The sequence below is a fragment of the Zeugodacus cucurbitae genome, chromosome 6 (assembly GCF_028554725.1).
Source record: "Zeugodacus cucurbitae isolate PBARC_wt_2022May chromosome 6, idZeuCucr1.2, whole genome shotgun sequence".
Classification (NCBI taxonomy): domain Eukaryota; kingdom Metazoa; phylum Arthropoda; class Insecta; order Diptera; family Tephritidae; genus Zeugodacus; species Zeugodacus cucurbitae.
This window is the reverse complement of record NC_071671.1, coordinates 28,513,949-28,540,652: the sequence shown is the minus strand read 5'-3', so window position 1 is coordinate 28,540,652 and position 26,704 is coordinate 28,513,949. Positions and strand designations below refer to the sequence as shown.

The 26,704-nt window shown below is 38.2% G+C and overlaps 3 protein-coding genes across 4 annotated transcripts in view; 1 reads left to right on the top strand and 2 right to left on the bottom strand.

The window, feature by feature from the left end:
- Positions 1-21,297, bottom strand: part of LOC105219360 (lipoyltransferase 1, mitochondrial) — a 24,668-nt gene extending 3,371 nt beyond the window's left edge. The window contains exons 1-2 of the mRNA XM_011195458.3: positions 20,677-21,297; positions 6,417-6,524 (exon numbers count right to left, since the gene is read on the bottom strand). Coding sequence (XP_011193760.1) covers positions 6,417-6,524; positions 20,677-21,297 — 729 coding nt within the window. The remainder of the gene's footprint in view (positions 1-6,416; positions 6,525-20,676) is intronic.
- Positions 17,916-26,704, top strand: LOC128922875 (pharyngeal muscle protein 2-like). Of its 2 annotated transcripts, XM_054235260.1 has the most exons (3): positions 17,916-20,430; positions 20,493-20,573; positions 21,805-26,704. In XM_054235260.1, the coding sequence occupies exon 3, from the start codon at positions 23,487-23,489 to the stop codon at positions 24,666-24,668; it is 1,182 nt and encodes a 393-aa protein (XP_054091235.1). In that variant the 5' UTR covers positions 17,916-20,430; positions 20,493-20,573; positions 21,805-23,486; the 3' UTR covers positions 24,669-26,704. The 2 variants fall into 2 exon arrangements, with proteins under 2 accessions (XP_054091235.1, XP_054091234.1); XM_054235259.1 differs by having other exon boundaries at positions 17,916-20,573.
- On the bottom strand, positions 21,113-21,748 carry LOC105219361 (uncharacterized). The gene has a single exon (XM_011195459.3). It carries the CDS (start codon positions 21,644-21,646, stop codon positions 21,434-21,436), a length of 213 nt encoding a protein of 70 aa, XP_011193761.1. The 5' UTR covers positions 21,647-21,748; the 3' UTR covers positions 21,113-21,433.

Here is a 26,704-nt window from a genome sequence, read left to right as displayed (position 1 = left end):
ATAGTTTAAAATAATATTAAGTTCATGTGCAGGGATTTGCAGGTTTCTAAATAAAGTTCATTAAACTAACCTAACTTTTTATTTTCAAAGTGTATTTTGTACATCAAATGTGCGTGTTATAGCATTGGTTTTTGCAAGTAATGTCAATAAACAAATGTAGAATTAGTTGTTGTTGTCTCACTCTCTCTCTCTCTGATATTTTTTTTTAAATTTCTTATCGTAGGAACGTCTCATCAATGCATATTTTCTCGCTCCTATATTTTTGAAATTTGGTCCTCGAAAAATGGATCAAATACGACGAAAGGTCAGGAAGTTTTTGAAGATATAGTCAGAAAAACAGGTTTTAAAGGTGACGAACACCCGTTTGATGATATACTGAAATGTGTAAAATATTTATGCAGACGCATTGGGGTGATGTGGAAACAAAACCATCGCGTAAATTCAGACATGTTAAGAAACTACTTGGATTGGCTCTCTTTCAAAGATAGGCAAGTGGGGATTCGATGGTAGCTCCGGATACAGTGAATATAAACAACGTGTTAGTAACAATACTCTACAAGACAATAGTTTATTTGTAACATCCTATGTGTCCTATTGAGGTTTACAACGTCCTTATTTTTCTTCCTAATTAATAAAATTTTTATTTGAACTGTAAAAAATAAATTGTTTAATTTTAGAAAATTAAATGGCACATCTGTTTTCCTTTCTATTTATTAATAATAAATCCGGGAATTGGAACAAAATTTATCACATGCTTAGGTATTTTAAAGTTAGAATTATATATGTAGAATATGAAAAGTGGGCGTTATACAATTTCGATTTTTTCAGAATATCGTACTTGCATGAACAGAAATATGCTGTGTATATTGCAGGTCAGTATCTCTATTCTAACTATTTTTGTCGCTATCCTCCATACAAATGGAACCACTGTGCATTGTGACATCATTGGTCAGGAAATTAAAACAAAAAAACGGCAAATGGATCTCATAATATTGTATTAAATCATTCTTGTTCACGAAATAAATATAGCATACAAGCTAAGAATCTCTACCATTAATCTTTATATTTCATAATAGCAGACCGCTCTGGCTTCGCACGGGTTTAAACAAACATTTTAAAAGTTATAAGTTTTGAAATTTTGTTCAGCAAGCAGCTGCGAGCGCTCGTTCCTCGACTTTCTGGCAAGCGATTGCGATGCGAAGAGAATTACTTGCAAGATTAAGATTCTCTATTACGGAGTTTTTTTGATACCCTCACTTAGCTCCATTAAGCTAGTACTAACTAGTACAGCTCAATGCTATGGATTTCCTTATTTTTTGATAAAATAATATTATCAAATCAATTAACCCTCTCATACCCGAATTAAAATGGGCGAAGCTAACACGTTTTTAGGACAGATATACAGTTTGTCAACAAATTCTTTGCAAAATGAAAATTGACTCAAAAAATCAACTTTGACATTAAATTTCTTTAACAAAGGTTTAGTTTTTTATGATTTTTCTTTTACAGTATTATTATAGGATATATCTAGTCATAGAATATGTTAAAAAAATAACAAAAGAAAAAACAAAAACATAAGATAGGACTCAAATAAGCAAAAACAATAAAAAACCAATTGTCAATCAATTCTTTGCAAAATGCAAGCACATGTCGAAGAACGAATTCATGAGAAATGAACGGGACATTTTCAAAAAAAAAAAAAGCCAACACGTGTTCTTCTCGGAATATTCTGGCATATATTCATGTTTCGAATTGCACAGATCTAATTGGAACTACCGATCTAGTTGAAAATAAGAATCGTCAAGTAAATGAGTTCATGAGAAATTTAACCAATTGGTATATTTTCATTATTTCAAAGAAAAAAATAAAAAATAGGTGTCCAAAATTTTTAATATTAAGCTAAGGACTATATACAACATTATTCAGGTGCAAAAAATAAAATATACTGCATTGGAAGAACTCTGGACGCAAAATTTCAGAGCTTTCATTTTGGGATTTTTCTAAAGTATTACAATAAGTAGATAAAAACCCCAAAAATTTGCCCGAAATAATTGGGGAAAAATATAAAAAAATATTACAACAACAACAGTAACCATGAGGAAATGAGAATAGTGTTGAATCTTCCCCAGTACTCGTCCCATGTAGCCAGGAAAATGCCACAGTTATATATCAATAGCATCTATTACTATTGAAAATTAGCTATAGTTGATGTTACTAAGCCAATGGAATACTGGAATGGCGTTATTTTTTGTGACTAGACGATGACAATGACGTAGCATCATGATGGACCCAGAAAAGTTTGGCGGAAACAGACTTCAGTCCTCCGTTGACCTATTATAATCATCTATAGCGAATTTGATATATTTTTTAATTTTAATGACAGAAAGCGGTGGCTTTTTCCACGCTACTTCGGACGAGTACTGACTCTTTTCTCACTTCCTCATGGTTACTGTTGTTGCTGTAATACTATTTTTTATTTTTCCCCATCTCTTTCAGTCAAATTTTTGGGGTTTTTATCTACTTATTGTATTATTTTAGAAAAATCCCAAAATGAAATCTCTGAAAGTTTGCGTCCAGAGTTCTTCCAATGCAGTATATTTTATTTTTTGCACCTGAATAATGTTGTATATAGATAGTCCTTAGCTTAATATTAAAAATTTTGGACACCTATTTTTTATACTCTCGCAACAAAAGTTGCTAAAGAGAGTGTTATAGTTTTGTTCAAAAACGGTTGTTTGTAGGTCATAAAACTAAACGAGTTGGATATAGGGTTATATATATCAAAATGATCAGGGTGACGAGACGAGTCAAAATCCGAATGTCTGTCTGTCCGTCCGTCCGTGCAACGGATAACTTGAGTAAAAACTGAGATATCTTGATGAAACTTGGAACACACGTTCCTTGGGACCGTGAGAGGGTTGCTTTCGAAAATGGGCAAAATCAGACCACTGCCACGCCCACAAAATGGCGAAAACCGAAAACACATAAAGTGTCATAACTAAGCCATAAATAAAGTTATAAAAGTAAAATTTGGAATAGAAGATCGCACTAGGAAGGGGCATACTTGGATGTAATTTTTTTGGGAAAGTGGGCGTGGCCCCGCCCCCAAATCGGTTATTTGTATATAACTCGCAAACAAATAGAGCTCTATAAACCAAACTTTCTGCAGTCAGTTCTCTTACGTACCCCACCACACACCATGAAATTAGTTGAAATCGGAAAATAACCACGCCCACCTCCCATACAAAGCTTAGGTTGAAACTTACTAAAAGTGAGTTAACTCAGTAACGAAAAACGCCCGAAACACTAAATTTCACATAAGAAATGGCAGATAGAAGCTGCACTCAGTTTTTTTTGCAAAATGGAAAATGGGCGTGGCATCGCCCACTTATGGGTCAAAAACCATATCTCAGGAGCTACTCGACCGATTTCAATGAAACTTGGTTTGTAATAGTTTTCTTACATCCCAATGATATGTTGTGAAAATAGGCAAATCGCTTCACAACCACGCCTACTTCCTATATATCAGAACTTTGAAGACGATCTGAATCGTTAACTTTACAATATATAAAGGTAGCACTAGTGAAGATATCGATGCAGAACTTTGCACAAATACTACCTTTATAGTGTGGAAGCCCCATTCTAAAAATCGCCGAAATCGGACCATAGGTTTTCAAGGCCCCATGTATCGAACATGAGGACCTCGGTGCTTCTAACCTAATATTAGGGTTTCCAACTTTCAATGGACTTTATACAATATATATGATGAATATGTGGGTCAAATTGTGTATTATATAATATAAATAAAGTTAAATAAATAAATTGCGAGAGTATAAAATGTTCGGTTACACCCGAACTTAGCCTTTCCTTACTTGTTATTTTTTTCTTTGAAATAATGAAAATATACCAATTGGTTAAATTTCTCATGAACTCATTTACTTGACGATTCTTATTTTCAACTAGATCGGTAGTTCCAATTAGATCTGAGCAATTCGAAACATGAATATATGCCAGAATATTCCGAGAAGAACACGTGTTGGCTTTTTTTTTTTTTTTGAAAATGTCCCGTTCATTTCTCATGAATTCGTTCTTCGACATGTGCTTGCATTTTGCAAAGAATTGATTGACAATTGGTTTTTTGTTGTTTTTGCTTATTTGAGTCCTATCTTATGTTTTTGTTTTTACTTTTGTTATTTTTTTAACATATTCTATGACTAGATACATATATCCTATAATAATTCTGTAAAAGAAAAATCATAAAAAACTAAACCTTTGTTAAAGAAATTTAATGTCAAAGTTGATTTTTATACTCTCGCAACCTGTTGCACAGAGTATCATAGTTTTGTTCACATAACGGTTGTTTGTGTCACCAAGAAATATAAGAGTTAGATATGGGGTTATATATACATAAATGATCAGGATGACGAGTGGATTTGAAATCCGGATGTCTGTCCGTCCGTCTGTCCGTGCAAGCGATAACTTGAGTAAAAATTAAGATATCTTAATGAAACTTGGAACACATGTTCCTTGGCACCCTGAGGAGGTTGCTTTCGAAAATGGGCAAAATCGGTCCACTGCCACGCCCACAAAATGGTGAAAACCGAAAACCTATACTGTGTCATAACTAAGCCATAAATAAAGTTATGAAAATGAAATTTGGAACATAGGATCCCATTAGGGAGGGGTACATTTGGACGTAATTTTTTTGGAAAAGTGGGCGTGACCCCGCCCCCAAATAGGTTTTTTGTATATAACTCGCAAACCAATAAAGCTATATAAACCAAACTTTCTGCAGTCGTTTATTTTAGCCATTTCCTTATACAGTCCAAAAATGAAAGAAATCGGATAATAACCACGCCCACCTCCCATACAAAGGTTAGGTTGAAAATTACTAAAAGTGGGTTATCTCACTAATTAAAACGTCAGAAACACCAAATTTTACATAAGAAATGGCAAAAGGGAGCTGCACTGAGATTTTTTTACAAAATGGAAAATGGGCGTGGCGTCGCCCACTTATGGGTCAAAAACCATATCTCAGGAACTACTCCACCGATTTCAATGAAACTTGGTTTGTAATAGTTTCCTTACATCCCAATGATATGTTGTGAAAATAGGCCAAATCGCTTCACAACCACGTCTACTTCCTATATACCAGAACTTAGAAGATGATCTGAATCGTTTAGATTACAATATATAAAGTAAGGACTAGTGAAGATATCGGTGCAGAACTTTGAACAAATACTATGTTTATAGTGTGACAGCCCCATTCTAAAAATAGCCGAAATCGAACAATAGGTTTTCAAGGCCCCATATATCGAACATGAGGACCTCGGTACTTCTAACCTAATATTAGGGTTTCCAACTTTCAATGGACTTTATACAATATATATGACGAATATGTGGGTCAAATTGTGTATTATATAATATAAATAAAGTTAAATAAATAAATTGCGAGAGTATAAAAGGTTCGGTTACACCCGAACTTAGCCTTTCCTTACTTGTTTGAGTCAATTTTCATTTTGCAAAGAATTTGTTGACAAACTGTATATTAGTTTTAACTCATTTATGAAGTGATAGAAATTTCAAAAACCTATGTATCCTGGTTCATTAGTTACAGGATGTTGCTTAAAGGCACAAATTAAATTATTATAAATAAACTAAACATTTTTCTCATGATTTTTTTTTTTAAAACTCTCTTATCTTTGCTTATTTATATAGTTCACTTTGTTTTAAAATAAAACAATTATTTTTATGTTTTTGAACACTTTTTGTATAGTTACTTTAGTATAACTTTTTTCGCGAAACCGATTTTGACAATTGAAATCGGTTTCGGAGAACGCCTACTGAATGAATACGTGCACAGCTCCTAACAAAGAATGTAACTGTAAGCTTGCACAACACATAAGTCTACATAATTGAATAAACCGCTGGTCAAAAAAATTTAAATAACGAGAATTAGAAGCCGGTAGTACCAATAGGCAACATTGGGCATGAAAGGGTTAAAAGTAATTCAAGTTACATACTAATGTAAATAAACTATCAAAAATCTGATTATAATTCCCATAACCATTCACAATAGAGAGAATTCTTGTCAACCAAGTTATACATTATTCCTTTCATTCCAGCACGGCTGGATAATCGTTAAAACAACAATAAAAACCAAGTTACACAATAGAAAATAGAAAACGGCTGATTTTTAGCATTTTTTTGGCAGTACACGAACGTTTCATGACAAACAAAACTTTATCAAAGAAAAACTATAAAATATGGCGTGTTTTCTCTTTGCTTATATCCATTTTTGATGTGCTGAAGCAATTCTGAAGTTGTTTCTATGTTACTCACTACTACTACTATTAGTGTTTAACAGAGATGTAAACATTCCGCAAGTAGGTAGAGAGGATGTATACAAAACTTACCTTATCCTTGATTAAACAATTTCCAAGGTTCAATTTATTAGTATTCGCCAGAAGTGTGCAATGATGATATGCATTCGGATATCCTAGTTTTGCGGCAGTTCCGGACAACTGTAAATAAAATATATATTCATATGTATATCAAATGAGTTTTACGTATATACGTACAGTCGCTAATAAATATCACAACTTGAGTTAAAACAAAATAACTTCATATAAGAAATTGTAGAAAAAGGTAAAACTTCGTTAGTTAATATGTCATACTAAATTTTTAGAATAGCAAAACCTAATTAAAAGAAGGGCGGATTAAGTTCAGGAGCAATCAAGGATTAGGCAATCTATCAGCTTTTATCAATATTTTACAATTAAAACTATATTGCAATAAATTTTATAAGCAATTATTTATTAGGTAAAGTGTTCATAAAGTCGGGTTTTAAAAACACCAAGCTGTACAATAATTTTAGTTTATTTATAGCAGTGACAGATGAGCAAAATTAATGCGCCTTAAGAAATGGTAATGCGTATTGAAATTTTATGGTAACAGATGACAAATTTTGTGTATTTAGACCGCTGATTGAGAAATTTGCCTATTCATTAAACAAAGTAAACAAATACATATATCAGCACATTTTCGTCGCTCGTTGTCGTTTTTATTTTTGAAACTGCTCGCTGTTTGCTTTCTACTATCTGAAAACATTAAAATTAGTTATTGTTAATATATTTGCCAATAATTTAATTTGCAAAATAGAAACATAAATCATTTGCTTAAGTTTTTTCTTCTTCTTTGTATCAATTAGCATTCACAATAGAAAAAATCGGCCATTTTGGGCAGCGTTGCCAACTCAAATTTGGTAAATTCAGCTAAATGCACGGAATATGTGTGCATTACTAATTTGCTTTAAAATGGATAAATGCGCGAGTTAAAGCAAATAACGTCGCTAATGCAAATTAGCGCTGCCGTCTGTTTAGGCTATTATTTCAGTTCTGATTAATGGCGGCATATAATTATTTTTTGGTATTAAACAACTATATAGGTTATGTATACTAATTATATGTTATTTATTACGGTACATTGCCAAATTTTACATTAAATATAGTTTTAAAACAAGAAGTTAAAAGAAGTTAAGAGTGATTTCTTGGGAGCTATCTGAAATGGCAAATAAAAAAGAACATAACATTTAGAAATCTTTTTTTGAATCGTATGTATGTATGGTCGATACAATGCAATGTTGAAATATTATTTCATACAAATGTAGGGCGCGCTTAGTCCAACTTTAGCATACTCTCTCCAGCCCCATAGCCCCACAAAAAATAGTCCAGAGGCGTTCGCAACATCAAAACATGCACATGGTGCAGATAGCGTTACATCTAGCCGATCATATTTGCGCTGCCTAAATAACGACCGGCCAATTGCCTTGTACGTTGCCAACGTCTATTTGTCTTTTCTTTTGAAAGAGTGCAGACTGTCAAAGGTAACACCCAATATTTTGGAAATTGAAATATCATCGTCGTCAACACTAATGCCCGGTTTCACAGTCAGTGCTTAGGTTGTGCTTAAGATAAAACAGAAATATTGCGTTTTACAGTTCATACTTAAGTTCTGCTTAAGTACTGAAAATGGGAGACTTAAGCAGTGCTTAAGTAACAGCTGATTTTTGTTTTGAATATTGACTTATTTGTCAAAAAAAATAAAATAAAAATTATTTGCTGAAAATTTTTTTGAAAATTCTTGCATTCAATGACGGTTGTATGCTTTCCTGCGAGTTGCAATAGGTGCCCCACTCGCTTGCGGTGAAATTTGGTGTCCTTTTATTGTTTCCATCCATTTCCCAGATTCTAAATTTATTCGTCGTAAAGTTATTTTTCATCAACAATAATTTCAATTTGTCACTTGGTATTTGTAAACAAATGTTTTTCATTGTGCTGCTATATATCATAATAGAATTTTATAGAAAATAAGCATCGACTGTGAAACGCAAATGACTACTCAGTCAACAACAATGCTTAGTTAAGATTTTATTTGGGCACAACTTAAGTACGAACTGTGAAACCGGGCATAAGGTTTAGGGTGCATTCGAGCTACGCAGTAATTACAGCAGTACCTCAACTCCGTTACATATTTGCCACTTTGTTGCTGATACTGATGCTTAAATGAATCAAAATGGAAGTTCTTTTAATTAGCGATGAAAGGGAGAAAAAAAAGTTTTTTGTGGGACATACCACAATCTTTAATTATATTATATTATATGGCAACATCATGTCAGTCCTACTTAATTCCAGAATATAACAAAAAGGGAACTGCCAATACATATGTAACAGTTAGGTTCAAGAACGCCTGCTGTTATAAACATAGCGCGTAAGCTTTGTAATACCCTTCTATATCTGGCAGCGATCGCGTGCACTTCACATTGCACATCAAATAAATCATTAGCCTAAATATCTAATGTCTTTGATTTGAGGTATGGACAATAATTATTAAAAAGAAAAACAGGAAAAGGAAATTTTTATTGGAAGCAATTTTGCAAAAAATGCGAGTTTGTTTAATACACATTGATAGAATGTGAAATATAACTTTGTTATGTTGTGCAGACCAAAATTTTGTATTGCCGACAAATTTGCAACATTGCTGTCGTGATTACCATCTCGAATGCACCCTTATGCCGGTATTCTGCGAACAGTCTCAAGTCTCTAATAGAGACGAATACATACAATACAGACAATAATTATTAAAAAAAAAAAACAGGAAAAGGAAATTTTTATTGGAAGCAATTTTGCAAAAAATGCGAGTTTGTTTAATACACATTGATAGAATGTGAAATATAACTTTGTTATGTTGTGCAGACCAAAATTTTGTATTGCCGACAAATTTGCAACATTGCTGTCGTGATTACCATCTCGAATGCACCCTTATGCCGGTATTCTGCGAACAGTCTCAAGTCTCTAATAGAGACCGAAGTACCAATGACAAATCGAAGAAAGCCTCGGATGAGACACCCCCCTTTTGATGACGACCCCTGCAAACGTTTTAAGGATATGATTTAAGGGCATGCACCTGGAATGTCCGGACCCTTAATTGGGAAGGTGCCTCTGTCCAGCTGGTTGATGTCCTCTTACGACTAAAGGCAGATATCACCGCCATCCAAGAAGTGCGATGGACGGGACAAGGACGAAAGAAGGTGGGTCCTTGTGACATCTACTACAGCGGCCATATAAAAGAGCGCAAATTTGGTGTTGGATTTGTGGTGGGAAAGAGACTCCGTCGCCGAGTCCTGGTATTCACCTCGGTGGATGAACGTCTAGCCACAATCCGCATAAAAGCGAGGTTCTTCAACATATCGCTTATTTACGCCCACGCCCCAACGGAAGAGAAAGACGATGTGACCAAAGATACTTTCTATGAGCGCCTAGAACGCACCTACGAGCGCTGTCCCCGCAACGATGTCAAAATCGTGCTTGGCGATTTCAACGCTAGGGTGGGTAAAGAAGGTGTCTTTGGCACAACAGTCGGAAAATTCCGCCAACATGACGAAATATCGCCAAACGGCCTGAGGTTGATCGACTTCGCTGGGGCCCGAAATATGGTCGTCTGTAGTACCAGATTCCAGCTTAAGAAAATACATCAAGCTACTTGGCTGTCTCCTGATCGAAACACGCGTAACCCAATCGATCACGTTGTGATAGACGGAAGACAGGTCTCCTGTGTTTTAGACGTGCGTACGCTCCGAGGACCAAATATAGACTCGGACCATTATCTAGTAGCAGCAAAGATACGCACTCGCCTCTGTGCAGCAAAAAACGCCCGTCAACAAGGTTCGACGTTGAAAAGCTGCAATCGCAACAGACAGCCACGAAATACTCTACTCGACTTGCACTCCTGCTATCTGAGAGCGCTCATTAGCATCACGGTATAAGGGAACTGTGGAACGGCATGTCCAACTCACTGCGTGCAGCTGCAGCCGAAACAATTGGATTTCGGCAACGAAAAAAAACAAGTTGGTACGATGAGGATTGCCGTCTCGCAGCGGAGAGAAAACAGACTGCCTACCTCGCAACGTTGCAATCGACCACAACACGTGCGGGATGGGATAGATACCGAGAGCTGAAGAGGGAAGCGAGACGCATCTGCAGACAAAAAAGAAAGAGGCCGAAATACGTGAGTACAAAGAGCTTGAGAAGCTGGCAGACAGAGGTAATGCTCGAAAATTTTATGAAAAAATGAAGCGACTTAACAAAGGTTTCAAGACCGGAGCATCTTTAAGTAGAGACCAAGGTGGTAATCTATAACCGATAATCCAGGGCATACTGTGATTATCGAGGGAACACTTCTCCGACCTGCTGAATGGCAGTAAAAGTACAACAACAGGAGATGGCGAACCCGATTCCCCAATCGATGACGATGGAACAGATGTTCCATTACCCGACCATGAAGAAATTAGAATAGCAATTACCCGTCTGAAGAACAAAAAAGCGGCGGGGCCGATAGATTACCGGCCGAGCTATTCAAATACGGCGGCGAAGAGCTGATAAGGTGCATGCATCCGCTTCTTTGCAAAATATGCCTGACGATTGGAATCTCAGTGTACTCTGCCCAATCCATAAAAAGAGAGATCCCACAATCTGTGCCAATTAAGGTTCGCCTGTCGCCTATAAGGTTCTATCGAGCGTACTGTGTGAAAGACTATAGCCCACCGTCAACAAACTGATTGGACCTTATCAGTGTGGCTTTAGACCTGAAAAATCAACAACTGACCAGATATTCACCATGCGCCAAATCTTGGAAATCCCGTGAAAAGAGGATCGACACACACCATCTATTTGTCGACTTTAAAGCTGCTTTCGACAACACGAAAAGGAGCTGTCTTTATGCCGCGATGACTGAATTTGGTATCCCCGCAAAACTAATACGGCTGTGTAAGCTGACGTTGAGCAACATCAAAAGCTCCGTCAGGATCGGGAAGGACCTCTCCGAGCCGTTCGATACCAAACGAGGTTTCAGACAAGGTGACTCGCTATCGTGTGACTTCTTTAACCTGATGCTGGAAAAAATTATACGAGCTGTAGGGCTATATAGAGAAGATACAATCTTCTATAAGAGTGTACAGCTGCTGGCGTAGGCCGATGATATTGATATCATCGGAAGCAACAACCGCGCCGTTGTTCTGCTTTCTCCCGCTTGGATAAGGAGGCGAAGCGAATGGGTCTGGAGGTGAAATATCTCCTGTCATCAAGCAAACAGTCGGCGCATTCGCGTCTTGGCTCCCACGTCACTGTTGACAGTCATACTCTCTCGACCAACCAACATCAAACTCTACAAGTCGCTTATCATTCCCGTCCTGCTTTATGGTGCAGAAGCTTGGACGATGTCAACATCAGATGAGACGACACTAGGAGTTTTCGAGAGGAAAATTTTGGTCATGTTGTCCGAATGGACTAAAACACTCCAGCTCTGAAAGTGTTCGATGCAGTACCCGCCGGAGGAAGCCGATGAAGGGGAAGGCCTCCACTCCGTTGGAGGGACGAGGTGGAGAGCGACCTGGTTACACATGGAATCTCCAACTGGCGCCGAACTGCGAAGGAAAGAGAGGAGTGGCGAATTCTCATCAATTCGGCTAAACGGTTTAACGCCAATTACATACATACATACATACAACAACAATCCTTGCATTTTCGCAGTGCGTTTCCAGAAAACACGAAGGTCTTTTAGGTTTGCTAAGACTACGATCAGTTGGGAGTATTATATGCTGGTACAGTTTGTGGTATAACTTCCTCCTCTTGCACTGAAGTTATGCCACAAACTAAGACTAGATGCTGTAATATTGGGCGAGCTATTACAAGTGCCCATAATTCTGGTGGGGGCTTCGTCATTCATTGTGCAGAACATCGAATCGTCAATCTGTTCTGCCAGCTCCATCCCCCATTTGACAGGCAAGAATGCCAAAGATCGTGATGTATTCCTGCACTCGGGTGTTGTTTAGCGACTCCGTTTGAGGTTGTTGCGGGGGCAGACTCCTGTATCATGGGGCAACGAATGACTCACTTACCTCATGCGTGGTGCGCAGGACGGAACACGTCGAAAGGTGACACCAGCCAGAGTAAGAATTGCATTTAACTGATGTGACGTTCCGACGTATTACAGTCTGACACACGGAACAGACGGTGCGAGGGACCAGAAGTTGCGTTGTGGTCCTTGTACGAGGATAGGAGCGGGATGAAGATTGGGGATGGGTCTGATCAGACTGGGAGTCATGCGGCATGGAGCTCCGGAGGACCGTTGAGGTTCTATTTTGGCCATCCACAATGGGTGGCGACGCAGTGTGTAAACTTGGTGCTAATAGCACTGCCGTAGAGGCGGTTGTGTGTTGGCAGCATGGGACCACATAACTTGTGGTTCACTTCCTGTGGGTCTTAAGGCCAGAACAGGTCTTAATGGCTCCATCCATTGCATGTGTTACACTTAACTGAGGTGGAGTTTGGATGGAGCCGTTTGGCGCATACGCAGCAAAAATATTCCCTTGGACCCGGGTTTGGCTCAACGCCAGCGCGGATCAAAAGGATAGAGAGCAACCCAGCAAGACAGGTCTGGGTCGCCGAATTAACAGCCTTTGGTCGGATTCGAAAATTCGAGTCAATCCCGGTGTAACGTAGAACCGGCTGTTGTGGGCCCCCATCAGAATTATGGGCACCTGTAATAGCTCGGCTGATATTATAATCGCTAGAGGTGGTCTGATAAATAGCATAACCTGGCGACCTATGCTAACTCTCGCATCAGACCATCTGCCTATAATTGTCTTGATCGAAAAACCTCCTGACTTTATATCTGTGGACAACCGTACTTTCGTTAACTTCAAAAAAGCTAACTGTGTCGGCTTCACAGAATTTACCGAAAGCACCTTCAATGCACTGTCCATTTCTACGGACGTATACGTTGGTGAATGTCAATTGCGCAAGGCGATCCCAGCTGTTACTGCTCGCTTTATTCCTTCTGGACGCATTGCGGAGGTCCGCCCTAACTTCGCAGCGAAAGCAGCAGTTTTAGCCAACGAGCGCAATGCCTTACGCCTTGTCGATCCCTGTGATCCCCGTATAAGGGAGCTGAATTTGGAGATTCGACGAAGGGTAAATCAATATAAGCGGACGAAATGTTCAGAGCACCTGAAGTCTTGTAATATTTCCGCTGGTGTGGGTAAACTCTGGACAACTGTCAAATCCCTATCCAACCCGATAAGGCACGATGACCGAGTTGAATATCAATTCGCTGGTCATGCCTCCTCGGACCCGAGTGCGCGAGCTATTTTAGCCGGCAATTTACACTGCACCCTTCGGTATATAAGGCGAAAAGATGTGCTACCCGGAGTTGCGCAAAATGCCAAAAGACTGCACACCACTTACCTTCACCACCGGCGAGGTTGCGGATGTCATCAAAAAGGCCAAATCGTACAAATCCATTGGCCCTGACGGTATTAACATGCTGATGCTTAAATACCTTGGCTCGGCGGGGTTCTCACCAAGGTTCTCAATTTGTCTATGACCACTCTTAACAAACACGATTCGTGGAAAACCGGAAGAGTGGTCCCACTACTGAAACAAGGGAAACCAGCCAACCAAGAGGGGTTATTGAGTCTTATCGTCCGATAACTCTCCTTTCCCCAGTAGTGAAGACACTTGCGGCTTTGTTACTCCCGACCTTCACTCACCACCTGAGACTAGCGCAGCACCAACATGGATTCCGTAAAGTGCACAGTACCACCACACCAATTAGCGTCATAAACGCCCATATAACTAAGAAACGTTGTTGGCAACTTATCAGAAAATCGGCCGGCCGGTCCTCAACTACGCAGCCCCAATATGGTCACCTGGATACAATAGGACGCAGATGGGGAGGCCTCAGACTTGCCAAAATACCGCACTCCGGACAGCCCCAGGTTGCCTCTTTATGTCTCGGGTCGAGCACCTTCACAATGAGGCCCGCATGCTACCTGTCAAGGAGCATAGCATAATGCTTACCAAACAGTCTCTGTTGGGTTGCTTTCGTAGAACTCACCCTCGATTTGCCTCACGAAACTAGAGTGCCCCTTGCTCAACTTCGTTCTGGATATTGTAGCAGACTAAACTCCTACCTATCCAGACTAGACCCTGACATACTCATCATATGTCCTGCATGCAAAGAGTCCCCGCATGACACTAACCACCTCTTTGCATGTCCTCTTAATCCTACTCATCTAACACCCCTTTCCCTTTGGTCCGACCCCATCGAAACAACTCGTTTCCCGTTAGATGTCTTAGATGACAATTAGGCTAGGCTTGTCGTTTCAGGCAGACCTGGGCAACCGCTACAACAACAACTAGATGCTGTTTGAATATTTGCTGCGCAGTCTTACAAACCATATAAGCGTTTTTTTTTCACAAAAAAATTTTACATTTATTCTGCCCTGTACTCGGATTTTCAAATTCTGAGTGAGAGTTGACCAGCATAATAGAAAGAAATCATGTAAAAAGGGCACGCATTCAAAGAGGTAATGCTGTTGGAATATAAAGAGGGTGCGTTTTCATCCCGAAAAGAAAACGCATTAGTTCTTTCAAGCAGAACCTTTTTCTGCATTGGCTTTTAAAAAGTTTTCATCAGATAACGCATCATCAACCAGATCCTGTATAGTATTATTCTATTAGTTTTATAGTATAGTATTATATTAGTAATTTTATTATACTCTCGCAACCTGTTGCACAGAGTATTATAGTTTTGTTCACCTAACGGTTGTTTGTGTCACCAAGAAATAAAAGAGTTAGATATAGGTTTATATATGTATAAATGATCAGGATGACGAGTGGAGTTGAAATCCGGATGTCTGTCCGTCCGTCTGTCCGTCCGTGCAAGCGATAACTTGAGTAAAACTTGAGATATCTTAATGAAACTTGGAACACATGTTCCTTGGGACCGTGAGAGGGTTGTTTTCGAAAATGGGCAAAATCGGTCCACTGCCACGCCCACAAAATGGCGAAAACCAAAAACACATAAAGTGTCATAACTAAGCCATGAATAAAACTTCATAAAACAGTCCAAAAATGAAAGAAATCGGATAATAACCACGCCCACCTCCCATACAAAGGTTAGGTTGAAAATTACTAAAAGTGGGTTAACTCACTAACGCAAAACGCCAGAAACACTAAATTTCACATAAGAAATGGCAGATGAAAGCTGCACTCAGATTTTTTTACAAAATGGAAAATGGGCGTGGCGTCGCCACTTATGGGTCAAAAACCATATCTCAGGAACTACTCGACCGATTTCAATGAAACTTGGTTTGTAATAGTTTCCTTAAATCCCAATGATATGTTGTGAAAATTGGCCAAATCGCTTCACAACCACGCCTACTTCCTATATACCAGAACTTAGAAGATGACCTGAATTGTTTACTTTACAATATATAAAGTAAGCACTAGTGAAGATATCGGTGCAAAACTTTGCACAAATACTGTATTTATAGTGTGGCAGCCCAGTTCTAAAAATCGCCGAAATCGCAGTTTTCGCAGTAGGTTTTCAAGGCCCCATATATCGAACATGAGGACCTCGGTGCTTCTAACATAATATTAGGGTTTCCAACTTTCAATGGACTTTATACAATATATATGACGAATATGTGGGTCAAATTGTGTATTATATAATATTAATTAAGTTAAATAAATAAATTGCGAGAGTATAAAATTTTCGGTTACACCCGAACTTAGCCCTTCCTTACTTGTTTTTATTTTTTTTTTATGCAATTTTGTTTATATTTTTTTGACAAAAAAAAATTAATTCTTATTTGTTTATTGTTTGTAATAAAAATTATTCGCCGCTACAAATACAATAAGCTTAAGGCAGTAGTCTGCTTTACAGGCTTAAAAAAATCGATTTTTATACCCTGAACAGGGTATATTAAGTTTGTCACGAAGTTTGTAACACCCAGAAGGAAGCGTCGGAGGCCCTATAAAGTATATATATAAATGATCAGTATGTTGAACTGAGTCGATTTAGTCATGCCCGTCTGTCTGTCTGTCCGTCCGTCCGTTTGCAGATGTTATTTTCTCTTTAAGAAGCTGCTCATTTGTCGGAACTGCCGATATCGGACCACTATATCATATAGCTGTCATAAAAGCTGAACGATCGGCATTTTACAACATATCTTCACGAAATTTGGTGTGAGTTATTGTTCATAGAAATAATTTAATCTCCGAAAAAAATGTTCAGATCGGATCACTATAGCATATAGCTGCCATACAAACCGAACGAAGAAATGCACCTGTGAAGGGTATATTAGCTTCGGTAACGAAGCGTTTTTTCTTGTTTTGTTTTGTTTCACATCTCTTCCAAAACTATCCAAGAATATGTCTTTAAAATTCCAGAGGCCAATTCGATATATTTTCGAAGCTAGAGCAGTTTTAGTGGCCGAGCGTCGAGCAGGTGCGAATGCTCAGGCAGACCTTTAAAGCGCGTTTTCTCGAGTTTTAATTTTCACAAGTGTTAGAAAACGGTGCCGGTGATAGCAAAAAGAATATACATATGTCCGATCGAAAAAAAACCAAAGTGATCTAGCTTCAGTATTAAATTATCTTCTATTTGAACTAAAAAAGTTGGACTAAAGTATTTTCTAAACTAGATACTTGTTTTGCAACTTAAAGTCAACTTTTTTTTTCTTAAAAAAGTGATTTTTTTTTTTTTCAAAGTTCGAAAAAATTTGGAGTTTTATAACTTCTTCGGTATTTTTTTAGTTCATAAAGAAAAGAAACTTATAAAAATTAAAAAATAATTTGGTTCGACTGCTTCAGATGCATCGCACGACCTCCATCACCCGCACCGATTTACAAGTGCAGACTCCAGGAGCTCCAGAAAAATACTTCAAATTTGAATAAATTTCAATAATTTTTAATCATAAATATTGTTTTTAAGCCTTAAATATAATACACTATCGTCTTAAAATTCCGTTTACCGCAATCATTTCCTTCCCTTCTTTCTCTGTACAATAAAATTTCACAACAACAATTCAAGTAAACATTTTGATATTTGACGTAAAGTTGCCGCTTTTACTTAGGAATGGCGCATCGACGTTAACGCTGAGCGTTAATAAACGTTCCGCTAACGCTTTTATTTAGGGAAGGCAGTAAAGCAGACTAGACTAGAGCTATTCAAATACGGCGGCGAAGAGCTGATAAGGTGCTTGCATCAGCTTCTTTGCAGAATATGGTCGGAAGAAAGCATGCCTGACGATTGGAATCTCAGTGTACTCTGCCCAATACACAAAAAGGGAGACCCCACAATTTGCGCCAATTACCGTGGGATAAGCCTCCTCAACATCGCGTATAAGGTTCTGTCGAGCGTATTGTGTGAAAGACTAAAGCCCACCGTCAACAAACTGATTGGACCTTATCAGTGTGGCTTTAGACCTGGAAAATCAACAACGGACCAGATATTCACCATGCGCCAAATTTTGGAGAAGACCCGTGAAAATAGGATCGAGACACACCATCTCTTTGTCGACTTTAAAGCTGCTTTCGACAGCACGAAAAGGAGCTGCCTTTATGCCGCGATGTCTGAATTTGGTATCCCCGCAAAACTAATACGGCTGTGTAAGCTGACGTTGAGCAACACCAAAAGCTCCGTCAGGATCGGGAAGGACCTCTCCGAGCCGTTCGATACCAGACGAGGTTTCAGACAAGGTGACTCACTCTCGTGTGATTTCTTTAACCTGATGCTGGAGAAAATAATACGAGCTGCAGAGCTAAACAGAGAAGGTACAATCTTCTATAAGAGTGTACAGCTACTGGCGTACGCCGATGATATCGATATCATTGGAAACAACACCCGTTAGTTCTGCTTTCTCCAGACTGGATAAGGAAGCGAAACGTATGGGTCTGGTGGTGAACGAGGACAAGACGAAATATCTCCTGTCGTCAAACAAACAGTCAACGCATTCGCGTCTTGGCTCCCACGTCACTGTTGACAGTAATAACTTTGAAGTTGTAGATAATTTCGTCTACCTGGGAACCAGCATTAACAGCAATAACAATGTCAGCCTGGAAATCCAACGCAGAATCACTCTTGCCAACAGGTGCTACTATGGACTAAGTAGGCAATTGAAAAGTAAAGTCCTCTCTCGACGAACAAAAACCAAACTCTACAAGTCTCTCATCATTCCCGTCCTACTTTACGGTGCAGAAGCGTGGACGATGTCAACGTCCGATGAGACGGAACTAGGAGTTTTCGAGAGAAATTGCGGAAGATTTATGGTCCCTTAAGAATTGGCAACGGCGAATACCGCAGACGATGGAACGATGAGCTGTATGTGTTATTCGACGACATAGACATAGTCCAGCGAATAAAAAAACAGCGGCTACGCTGGCTAGGACATGTTGTTCGAATGGATGAAGGTGCTCCAGCTCTGAAAGTATTCGATGCAGTACCCGCTGGTGGAAGCAGAGGAAGAGGGAGACCTCCACTCCGATGGAAGGACCAGGTGGAGAGGGACCTGGCTTCGCTTGGAATAACCAATTTTCGCCAAACTGCCAGAAGGAGATGTGCGTGGCGCGCTGTTCGGCTATAACCGCGTAAGCGGTGTCTACGCCAGTCAAGAAGAAGATGTAAAGCAGACTACTGCCTTAAAAGATTTTAGTTTGCTTCCCTTATCTTCATATACATATCGCTCATTTACATGAATAGTGTCACAACTCAAAAAAGTTGATTTTTCAGGAGAGCGTTTTAAAGTTTTCAATTGTCTCTTATTTAGCAAATATAGAAAAACGTCATAAGTTTATTAAATAAATTAGTGGCATTTGATATAATTGTGAGCATAAGTGGAATAAGAGAATGAACAGAAGCTTTTTTAAAGGCATAAACGTGACCTTTTTTGAATTATATCAGAATGAAATTTTTATACAATATGGACGATGAAATTGCGCACATCGTGCGACACTAATCCCATTCGGCCCTATTCCCGTTGTCGTTTTAATAGTCGTTTCTAAGTCGTCGTCGTTCTTATCGTCGTTTCGTTCCTAAATTGGTATTCTTGAAGTATATCGTAACGCCTAAGATAAGTTATCGAAATTTGTCTACATATGTTATACAGTATACTTTAAGGAGCTCTTTTCCCATATAAAAATTTCTTTCTTATGGATTTTATGCTATTCTCTATTGACGCTAAACAACGTTATCACTGTAATTATTGTATTTACGTACAACAATGTTAGTCTTCCATCTTTATTTGATTTTTTAAAAGAAGTAGTGGTGACATCTGCGTCCTCCTAACTTTCTTCTAAAATATGTTATACTTCCAGCGTCTCATGCTCCTTGCTTCTGGCTAATCCGACTACTCTACCTAGTGGTCCAGCCAAAGGAGACATGGGTAGGTGTTTATTAACTCCTCGTCTTGTTGGAGTACTATTTTTTTTCTTCGTTTTGAATTTTTAGACCTTTCATATCTTAAATATACTCTTAGATATAAAAATGCAATTTCATTAATGCCAACAATTTCCGACGCGAGAAAGCGGTGGAATGGATTTAGTTTTTTTTTTTTTTGAGAAAAAAAATATCCCACCCAAGAAATCGAAATTTAAAGGATTTAACCCTTTTCTAAAGTCCTTGGCATATGCAGGATATTTTTCCTTTTCAGAAATTAAAATTTCAAACTGTTTCCGCTTTGGAATTTTCATCTTTACTTCAAATATTCCTTCAAACAACCGCGTCGTTTCTATGACGCTCACAATTATAGCAACGACAAAAAACGACTGTTTCTATGTCGTTTCTAAAGTCGTTTCAAATTGGGGAATCTCAATTTATTTTCGATAAATGTCGTTAACGCCAACAGGAATGCCAAATAGGCGTTCTTAAGTCGTTTTAAAACGACAACAACAACGGGAATAGGGGCGATTATATTCCACCGCTACAAACAATAACTTGGCCAAAATTTATAGCAGTCGTCAAGCAAACATTAATATAACTTGATATTTTCATATAGTATTAGTAATTATTACTTGTCAAAATTGATATGTAAGACAGCTAAAAAGCATAAATATATTTCCTAACTTTCTGAATGATTTTCAATGTTTTAGAAAATTAAAAAAAGTGAAATTATCGGAAGTAAAAAATCCAAAAACGTGGTTTGAGATTATTTGATCAGAAATGGAAGCACGGTACTGAAATTGTTTTGTAAAAAACAAAATTGATAGTGATACTTTTTTCGTGAAAAAAGTTATCTGCGTAGTTGAATTTATAATGCATGTATATTTCACTCACCTTTTTTTCGTTGACAATAACATCGTCACGTTCATTTATTTCAGATTTAATTGCCCATTCTCGAAACAGTGCTCTCGTTAAGATGTTTAAATTATAATTTCTATTATATCTTTCTCGTGGTGTGAAAAACGTGCAATTGAGATTACCACGATCATGGTATACGGCTCCACCACCGCTGTTACGACGGGCAATAGTCACGTTTTCTGAATCCAATTTTGAAACATTTGTTTCCATAAAAGGATTCTGATGACGACCTATTACAACGCATGGCTCATTCACCCATAACAACAATACGTGGTGATGAGTGAAGTCGAAATTTCTGTACAACCAGTCCTCCAAAGCTAAGTTGGTGAATATATCATATGATTGTGAAATGAACACTGATTTTCTAATATTTGCATCAAGTATTTGCGGAATATTTGATCCTTTTGAATGATTATTATTTGATTTTGTTACAAACGAAGATGGCGGTAATCCATAATTACTTGGTGTCTTCTTGTTTTGTTTCATACAGTTAGTATAAAACAAATATTTTGATAATTTAATATTTGCGTCTTCAAAAACAGAAAGTAAGCATTTATGAATGCCTCTTGTGTAACCTTTGGTAATTATGGTATTCATAGTGATAACACAATGTTTTGAAAAACGTTATTATTAACTATTCCTTGACTATTAATCAACAATTGTATTCGTTTCAACTTTTTAAAGTAGCGTGTAACACATGCTTTAATCAAAGAATATTTATAAAAATGTTTGTTTAGAATTTGAGAGTATATTGAATCTGATTTTCTTTGGCGACCTTGAAATGCATCAAATTCTTATCACAGTAATGGCCTGCCGAGCTTGCTGCAGTAACCGATATTAAATATTCATGTAAAGCGATTGTTTGATGCAACCACTTCCACGTTTGATGAAGTGCGGATATCCTTAAACAAAGCCCCAAACAATCTTTGCTGTAATTCTTATTCATTCCTTTAAACCCCTTTTTACAAGGGCAACCTGCAGAATTTACTACAAATTCGTCGTCCTTAAAAACACAATTTCTTAGAAATGTTAGATTTTAATCGGAACAATTACCTAAACTAAATTAATCGATAATATTTTCTCGTTTATGTGCTGACCACAAAGGCGACGACACGACACGACGTAGCGACGGATTATCACAAATGTCGCTTTGAAGGCAGCGTCTTGAACATTTTGAAGACGGCAGCGACATATCAAACAGCAATTTCATTGTTGCCGTACTAAAATCGGGGAAACTTTAGTATAATATCCCAGGCTTTCGGTAATAAAATGGGTATCATTGGAAAGAGGAGGTTCTCCAGATTAAGAATATAGCTGCAGCTGACTTATAGTTTTCGAGATATTTGCACTTAAAGATGAAAAAAGTGCTACTTTTATCTTGAATTTTCACAATATATACTGAATATTTTATTAATATTATGCACTTATTTTACACTTACACTTCACCACATTGTTTCTGCATATTTGTTTTATAAAATTTATCACGAAAATAGTTGTAAATAAATATTTAACATTTTACACAAATCTCTTAATTTCAACAATAACAAAAAGGGTTGCAGTTTGACAAGTATGGCAACACATATCAGATACAAACGAATGAGAAGAACCAAAGTAAATAAATACCCCAAATGCAGAAAACAAATGCCCTATAAAAAAATTATATAAAGATAATATGAGGAAAATTTATGATATTCACTCTATGTACTATAAGTAAGGGAAATGAAAAGGTCTTTCGTTTGAAATACTTTCCACATTGGCGGCCTTCGGCCGCGCTTCAAAAAAATAACCCTGGTCGAGCCAACACCGGGAGTTATCAAAGAGGGGGGAATTAAAAGTTCTTTCGCAAAGAACTACTTTCCACATTGGCGGCCTTCGGCCGCGCTTCAAAAAAATAACCCTGGTCGGGCCATCACCGTGGGTTATCAAAGAAAAGGTAATACCGAGATTTTGCATTAGTCATAACACCATTAAGGTTTATATATTTGGTGTATAATCCTTCTTTTTTCTGTTTATTTTTATTCTTTTAATTTTTGCAAAATATTTCATATGGCAACACTCATTACTTGTCAACCTGCAACCATTTTACTATTTTTAGACGAAGATTTGTTTAAAATGTTAAATATTTATTTACAGCTATTTTCGTCATAATTTTTATAAAATAAATATGCAGAAACAATGTGATGAAGTGTATGTGTAAAATAAGTGCGTAATATTAATAAAATTTTCTGTATATATTGTGAAAATTCGAGTTAAAAGTTGTACTTTTTTCATCTTTAAGTGAGAATATCTCGAAAACTATAAGCTGCAGCTATATATATATAATATATATATTGTAACGAAAATGGCACCAGAACAAACTAGAATAGACAATCGAAAGCGATAACTTGCCAGATGTATTTAGACATCGATATTCGTAGTTGCCAGAATGTTCGAGTGACGATAACATGCTAGCAATCGACTATATAAGTGCTGCCGGGCTGGCAGCAAGACACAGTTCTGATAAGAGAGTTGTCGAGTGATGACAATTCTAAGGAGAGAGTTGTCGAGCAAAGTGTAAACAATTTATAAGTTAGAGTTATAAAGTAGAGTATTGAGTACTAAAGTGTTAAGTTATAAGGAAATAGAAATAAAGATTAGTGTATAGCCATTAATGTGTGACTTTTATTTGACAATCCAGTGATCGAACTCAAGGTAGAGTTTTGGAGTAAACGACAGATATAATTTTTGGAAATCCGTTACAATTGGTGTCAGAAGTGGGATTGACAAATAAAATTCCATAGGAGATAATGGTTAAGTTCAACGATTTAAAGATACCGCAACTCAAAAAGGAGTTGAAACAACGAGGCCTAGCAACGAATGGGTTGAAAGCTGAGTTACAAGCTCGTCTGCGAGAGGCGATGGAAGAAGAAAACATCAACGTGGACGAATTTGTTTTTGAATCGTTGTTAGAGGAATCAACAACGAAAATTGAGGAAAAGGAAGAGATTCCATGTTCATCAGGGGTACTGGACATGAACAAACTTTTGTCTGCAATACCGTCACAGTTCCAGGCGCAGGACACACGTTTAACAACAAAGTTGTCCCAACAGATAAAAGAGCAAATAACAGAGCTATCAACGCAGATATCAGCTCAAATATCGGTACAATTGAAAGAGCGGAAGTTGGAAGCGAATGGGATATCTTCAGAGATAGGGAAGCAGAAGGAAGAATCAATGGATGAGACTTCAAATACAGCAGATGTGTCAAAACAGCTGGAAACGCAAGACGAGAATTTGTTAACACAGACCGAAGCGAATGATGCTTGTATGTCAAGGACTTTGGAAGCGCATGAGCAGATTTTGTCAACACAGTCGGAAGCGAATAGGGTGTCCTCACAGTTGGAAAAAGAGGAGTCGATGGAGGTGACCTTAAAAAGAGAAGAGGTGTCAGCACAGCTGGAAGTGCATGGAGAGGGTATACCATCGCAGGTTTCGGCACAGGTGTCGACACAGTTGAAGGAACAGAAGGTACATATATCGACGCAGGTGATCCCAGAGAAGACAGACGTGTCATGGATAAAAGATTATGATCTGAAGGAAGAAGACTCTCAAACGTCCAAAGAAAGTCCAGAGAAAGAAGAAAAGGCTGCAGAATCTCTAGTCGCAAAGGCACAGTGCAAAAGCTTCAAGTTAGTGGCTGGTTGCTTATATCGGGTATGGAAAAGTAAAGAAGGACAAATCTCCCGATCTTTCATGGTTGGTCGGAATGAGAGATTACCTAAAGTTCGCTACGAGATGCACAAAGGTCCAAGTGAAGTGCACGTAAGAATCACGAAAGCCTTGGAAAAATTGAAGAATCAATTTTATTGGGTTGGTTGTCGTCAATCATTGAGAGATTGCATTGCAGCTAAAGTGTCGATTTCCAAGAGACATGGTCAGATGCAGCAGTTCAATTCGGGAGCGCCATTTGAGCGATTCCCATGGTTGTAGCTGCTCCATTACCTACCATTGAATCAGGAAACAAGAATGTTTTGTTGGTCAGGACAAATATGTGCGCAATTCGTAGTAAAGAGACTGACGAGATGACGGACGTGGATATCAAAAGTTGGGAGATGTGCCAGAAGCTATGTGTCCGGAAAATATGTGAAGCTGCATCACATCCACGATCCGATAACATCGTGGAAAGATTCATCCGAAAATTGGAAGAGCATTTCAGAAAGCTGGTGGACAGGTATCACCACAGGTCCAGAGGATGTCCATATATCCATGTTCCTGGCTTATCGACCTGCTGTCCAGGAATCAACTGCATAGACGACTGCGAGTATTAGTTTTGGTTACGGAATAATTTAAGGTTTAGGATTAATGCCAAAGGAGAAAGAAAGAAGCGTTTGGTTCTGGAAGTATGTCTAATCGGGACGATCAGATTTAAGTGGAGGGCAGTGTAACGAAAATGGCACCAGAACAAACTAGAATAGATAATCGAAAGCGATAACTTGCCAGATGTATCTAGACATCGATATTCGTAGTTGCCAGAATGTTCGAGTGACGATAACATGCTAGCAATCGACTATATAAGGGCTGCCGGGCTGGCAGCAAGACACAGTTCTGATAAGAGAGTTGTCGAGTGAGGACAATTCTAAGGAGAGAGTTGTCGAGCAAAGTGTAAACAAGTTATAAGTTAGAGTTATAAAGTAGAGTATTGAGTACTAAAGTGTTAAGTTATAAGGAAATAGAAATAAAGATTAGTGTATAGCCATTAATGTGTGACTTTTATTTGACAATCCAGTGATCGAACTCAAGGTAGAGTTTTGGAGTAAACGACAGATTTTGGAAATCCGTTACAATATATATATTCTTAATCTGGAGAACCTCCTCTTTCAAACGATACCCATTTTATTACCGAAAGCGTCGGATAGTATACTAAAGCCGACCCCTAAAATCTTTCACTCCAATAAAATTTACATATTTAGTTTAATGTGCAAAAAATTTAAAAATTGGCGATTAATTTGTTTTAAATATTCGATTGTTATTATAAATGATATATCAAAGCTATTTTACGTTTCTGCTGGCAAAATAACGTCATATTTGTTATGACTTTTAATAATTTTACTTATCACATATTAGTGGCAACTCTACAGCTGCCCATAGTCGTCGTAAAATTAGAAACATTTTTTAGTTATCGACAGCGACAACTACAAGCCTGTGTCGTGTAGTCGTGCTGTTGTCAAAAAATCTGTGCCCATATGAACGCGTGTATTTTAATATTTGACAGATGTCGCTCGTCGCTTGTCGTCTTCTATGTGTTCAGCACATTATTTTCTTTTATTTCTCTACATTCCATGAAATGAAATTCAGGAAAGTTTTTGATTGTCATTCACTTGGGAGTGGCCAGAAACGATTCTTCTCCACATGGTTCAAGCAGCTCACGACTTCCGGTTTTAGACCAAGTATCCTCTGGGTAGCCAACAGACATCCGTTTGAAGGCGAGCTAAAGTGAGAAGGCGAAGCCCGCTTATGCGGTTGTGCGTAGGGCTTGGGACCCACCACATAAAAACACCCCCCAAAGAAAAATCTACGAAAGCCTCGGATGAGACACCCCCCTTTTGATGACGACCCCTGCAAATGTTTTAAGGTCAATGATATAAGGGCATGCACCTGGAATGTCCGGACCCTTAATTGGGAAGTTGCCTCTGCCCAGCTGGTTGATGTCCTCATACGACTCAAGGCTGACATCACCGCCATCCAAGAAGTGCGATGGACGGGACAAGGACGGAAGAAGGTGGGTCCTTGTGACATCTACTACAGCGGCCATATAAAGGAGCGCAAATTTGGTGTTGGATTTGTGGTGGGAGAGAGACTCCGTCGCAGAGTCCTGGCATTCACCCCGGTGGATGAACGTCTAGCCACAATCCGCATCAAAGCGAGGTTCTTCAACATATCGCTGATTTGCGCCCACGCCCCAACGGAAGAGAAGGACGATGTGACCAAAGATGCTTTCTATGAGCGCCTAGAACGTACCTATGAGC

Bases quoted from the DNA above. Each gene is read 5' to 3' on its own strand.
- LOC105219361 (XM_011195459.3), bottom strand. From the start codon at position 21,646: ATGAATAAGAATTACAGCAAAGATTGTTTGGGGCTTTGTTTAAGGATA.
- LOC128922875 (XM_054235260.1), top strand. From the start codon at position 23,487: ATGGTTAAGTTCAACGATTTAAAGATACCGCAACTCAAAAAGGAGTTG.